Source organism: Macadamia integrifolia, chromosome 5 (assembly GCF_013358625.1).
Source record: "Macadamia integrifolia cultivar HAES 741 chromosome 5, SCU_Mint_v3, whole genome shotgun sequence".
NCBI classification, from domain to species: domain Eukaryota; kingdom Viridiplantae; phylum Streptophyta; class Magnoliopsida; order Proteales; family Proteaceae; genus Macadamia; species Macadamia integrifolia.
Window position 1 is genome coordinate 6923084 of NC_056561.1, and position 4401 is coordinate 6927484.

Here is a 4401-nt window from a genome sequence, read left to right on the forward strand (position 1 = left end):
AAAAAAAAAAAAAAAAAAAAAAAAAAGACTTTTGAACTATTTCAACATTAAGAGGAATCATATTTTTGAGCTAAATCTAAAAAAGTGATTTATATAAAATTAGGAACCCTAAATCAGACTAAACATTAAAAAACAAGTATTAAGTGGAAATAACCTAAATCAGAGACCAATAGTTGTTTGGTTGGCTTGTAGCTTCAATCAAGCTTTTTGTAGCTTCGACCGAAGCTTTTGGTGCCTTGATAGTCCTTTAATCGGAGTTTGGTATGAATTCTATGCCACAAGGAGTTCTGAGGCCACTATCTTCTCCGCGGTGCTCTTCGGTATCTTCTCTGATCTTCTCAAGTTAGCTGAGGTTGTAGGAGAACAAAGTTGACGACCTAGGTTGAAAAAGAACAAAGTGAAGAAGACCTAGGTTGAAGAAGAACGAAATCCAACACTTCTTTGTTTGTTTTAAGGGAATGGTGTATTAGTAAGTTCACATTAATATAAAGGTATTTTTGGCATTAAAATGGTGACGTTACTAATTAATACTTTCAAATTCACGGTGACTAACGGATTGAACCTAATTGTAACAACCTTTCAAACTACAGAAAAAAGGGTGTAATCCATTCAAAGCTTAGATCCATATTTAATTTCGACAAACTATGAAGAGAAGGTGTTATTTTTCTTTTTTCTAATATTTTTTTTTCTTGACTTCCAAACATAGCCAGTCAGTTCTAGCTGTGCCAACGAACTGAAGAGCCACCATCACGAGATTTCTTGCACTGCTTCACTAAATTAGAATTTGGGAAATTTATAGTGGCCTCCCCGTAGTTTCCATAATATTAAAATCATCCATGTTTTAGAATTTAATTCCTAAAACAGACGAGAAAACGAAAAACGGAAGGTGAAACTGACCCAGAACAGCCTCGGTACCGTTTCCAGCGCCACTGAGCGGATAAATAGAGAGATCTTTCGCATGATCAAATTCAATCAAAAGCAGAGTAATTCACGCAAAAATGGAGGATAAGGGTAATGCAAACGAGGGATGGAAAGCATCACTCGTTAATTTGCGGGAGATGGCGGCCAGTCTAGATTCTCTCCAGAGGCTGATCGTGAAGAAAGCTATCTTCGTGGATGAAGAAACATTCGCCAAAGCCTCCCTCAGCTCCGAGCAGGCGCGAATTATCAAGGTATTCTAAGTTTCCCCTTTTCTCGTTCATATCCTTAAAAGTTTTTTATTTTTATTTGTCCCAAATTTCTTTGCAGGGTTTTCTACTTTGTTGAGTTTCAATTGGTTATATTTATTTATTTAATTTTTTTTTGTGATTGCTTGTTTATTAGCTGCTTGTTTTCAGTGAAGAAGTTCACGAAGATCTTAGAACGCCCGTGCTTATTTCATGGTGTGGCTTAAATTTTATTTTTATTACTGGATTTTGTGTATAAGCATATTTTGACATCTGACTTAGCTAGTTTTAATTTTCTTTTCTCCCCATTTTTTTTTGGGAAATTAAGTTTTAATTACTGGGTTTTGTTTATATGCTTATTTTGACATTTGGAATTCTAGATCGGTTAGTTTTAATTTTCCTCTCCCAATTGTTTGGTGGGTTCAAATTATTTTTACTGGGGTAGGGGTACACCATACATGTAGTTCTTCGGAAGTTGATGGGAAGTCACATCATTTCCACTGAATTAGAATTATAGGTATAGTTGCAGAACAAATGCAAACTAGCCTTAATCCAACTACATGAGGTGTGCTACATTTATCCTCATTCACAATTCCTCATTATATGCCAAATCTTCTGTTAATCGTAAGACATCATCTTTATTTATCTCCTTCAACCAAGTCATTTATGGCCTTCTATTGTCCTTTTCAGAACCTTCAACTTCCACCTGATTGCTGCTTCCTCATCATTCATGCATTTCCCAAGTTACTCGTATAGAAGCTGAAGGAAGTTATGTGGTTTGACATTTTTTTTAATCTTCATATATCAAATGGCCTCTGCTCAAATGTGTTTTCGTGCTTCCTCGATCTCAAGGGGTTTTGAGTGAGGGCAGACGAATGTTTATCACTATGGAAATCAAAATTTGGTTAGGCTACATTTTGTTTATCATTGTCTATCCAGTAATAGTAACCAGGATATCAATATTTAATATTGACCCTTCTGTTTATGAAAATATGTGACCATTAATTAATGGTTTATATTTAATTAAGAGCTTTTTTATCCTTTTCAACTCAGTCGCTAATGCACTTTGGTTTTTGAAAGTTGTACATGGCTAAATGAAAAATTGGTGCCAACCTAGCTACTAACTTGTGGTAGTTTTGATTTCATGTGTTTGTGGAGGTATACATTTTTGTCAGACAAAAAATGGGTTTCTAAAGGAAAAACCGAAGTCTGCTGTACATTTTCGTAAAACTGGACCAGAATATGAAATGCCATCGGACAGGGTGGACCTCGGCACAATGGTAAGGTTGCTCCATTGCGAGTAGGTCGCAGGTTTGAATTGGGAAACAACCTCTCTGCAAAGTGGGGGATGGAAAGGCTATGTACATTACGACCCTCTCTATACCCCACAGTGGTGGGAGCCTCGTGCACTGGGTACACCCTCTTTTTAGTAGCCTTCAAGGCATAGGATAACTTAATCCTTCCAATCTTAGCTTGTTCATCTTCTAATCAAATTTGATGCTGGATACAGAACTAACCAATTCCCTGAGTGTTTCTTGTATACATCCATGAAATAGAATTAGTTCTTTGGTGTGAGTTCTGTTGATGATATGGTTAGATTTCAAACAGAGTAAGCGTTTTTTATATGGTCAAGGACTCAAGGTTGTCTCTTTATAACCCTCTCTCTCTCTCTCTCTCTCTCTGGGCTTTGGGCCAGGCCTAGTCCTGCATGATCCAAGTTATCCTTTAATTTCCTTTCGAATTTCAAGTTATGACTATATATTTTTAATACTTTTATTTTCCTACAGCCACACTTCACCTTTTGGGATTGAATGATATTATTTTTGTGGTCTAGAACTAGCTTATGATTTCTCTTAAAAATTACACCCCACCCCCCACCCAAAAAAAAAAAATTATAAACTTTCTGACTGCTTTTGTAGTTAGGGAGAGATTTTAACAGAACTGCAGTCTTTACTGTTTATTGGTTAAGGTTTTAAATTGTGGCCTCTAAGGTAGGGTTTTGATGGTAGAGAGATAGTTTTAAAGTGAAAATTTGATAACCTGAAGGGGGTAACTCAGTTGACAAGGACTAGCACTTCACAATTAAAACAATTAGGAGGTCACAAGTTCAACTCTCCTTGAGGCTTACCTATAAAAAATAAAAGTTAAAATTTAGTATCCAGTTCCGAAATTAGAATTTCAAGTAGGTGTAGAGTTCGAAGATAAAGGTTGTGGTTTTTTTGGCTGTGTGGCTAAAACAATGAGTAGAAAGGGGTAAAATAGGAGGGGCTGCTAAGTTAAAATGGTCGTTTATTATGGTTTTGATGGGAAATATGGATCTCCCACTAGCAGCAGTGGAACTGAGTCTTTTTGGCTGTCTGTTGGCTGAGTTTTAGATTACGGTTGCTAGAGACCAAAATTAATAATTGGAAGGCCACACGTGACTCCAATAATTAATTAAATATAGCACATCAGCTAATATCTCACACATTTACATATAAAAGATGCCATACGAATTCCATGCCGGCCACTTACCTTGCTTCCTAGTTGTCCCAACATCATGGTAATGGTGCCAAACAGTCTCTTTTGTTTTTGTTTTTTTTTTCTTTCTCGAGGAGTACATGAGTTTTATAAGGCTTCCAACTCAATATAACTTTTGCAGAATTGAAATACATCAAGATGGATGACATAATGGTTATTTGATGGCTGATGCAATTGCATACACTGGTTATCTTAATTAGGTAGTACTGACATCTCAATTACTGCTGATTGTTGGCAAACATGCAGCCAAAGCATTCCATTTTCCTAATCAGTCACTGTAGCACTTCTATTGCATGCAGTACCCATACAATCCCCTAATTTGTAAGGATAATCTTTTCATGTGCAGGCACTTGAACAAAGGGTAGAGACATTAGAACGGGAGCTTGATGCTGCAATTACAGCTGCAGCTCGTGCTCGTGCAGAGAAGCGACAGGCTGAAGCAGCCCAACGAGCTGCTGAGTTACATGCACAAGAGGTTACAAGGGAGCTTGAGAACACCACAAGTATGCGATTCTCAACTATATTTGATTTCTATCTTATGGAACTTATGGATCTTGTCTAGCATCAAGACACCTATAATTCTCATTGGCCAACAAAATGACATAAAATAGCAGGGTCACAATATCACCGAGTGGTTTTTAGGATTTGGTTGACATATTTTGCAACTTCAAAGTTCCTAGTATACCATATCATGCCAGAGAGAAGTGGTTTCTCT

General features: G+C 36.8%; 1 protein-coding gene across 2 annotated transcripts in view; it reads left to right on the forward strand.

Moving 5' to 3' along the window:
• LOC122080330 overlaps window positions 1-4401 on the forward strand; it is a 17265-nt gene that overhangs the window by 6913 nt on the left and 5951 nt on the right. Inside the window, exons 1-2 of one of the 2 annotated variants that reach the window (XM_042647279.1) lie at window positions 865-1172; window positions 4033-4189. In XM_042647279.1, the coding sequence (XP_042503213.1) occupies window positions 999-1172; window positions 4033-4189 (331 nt within the window). In that variant the 5' untranslated portion in view covers window positions 865-998. Of the gene's footprint in view, window positions 1-864; window positions 1173-4032; window positions 4190-4401 lie in introns of those variants that run through there. The other variant, XM_042647280.1, reaches the window with a different exon arrangement.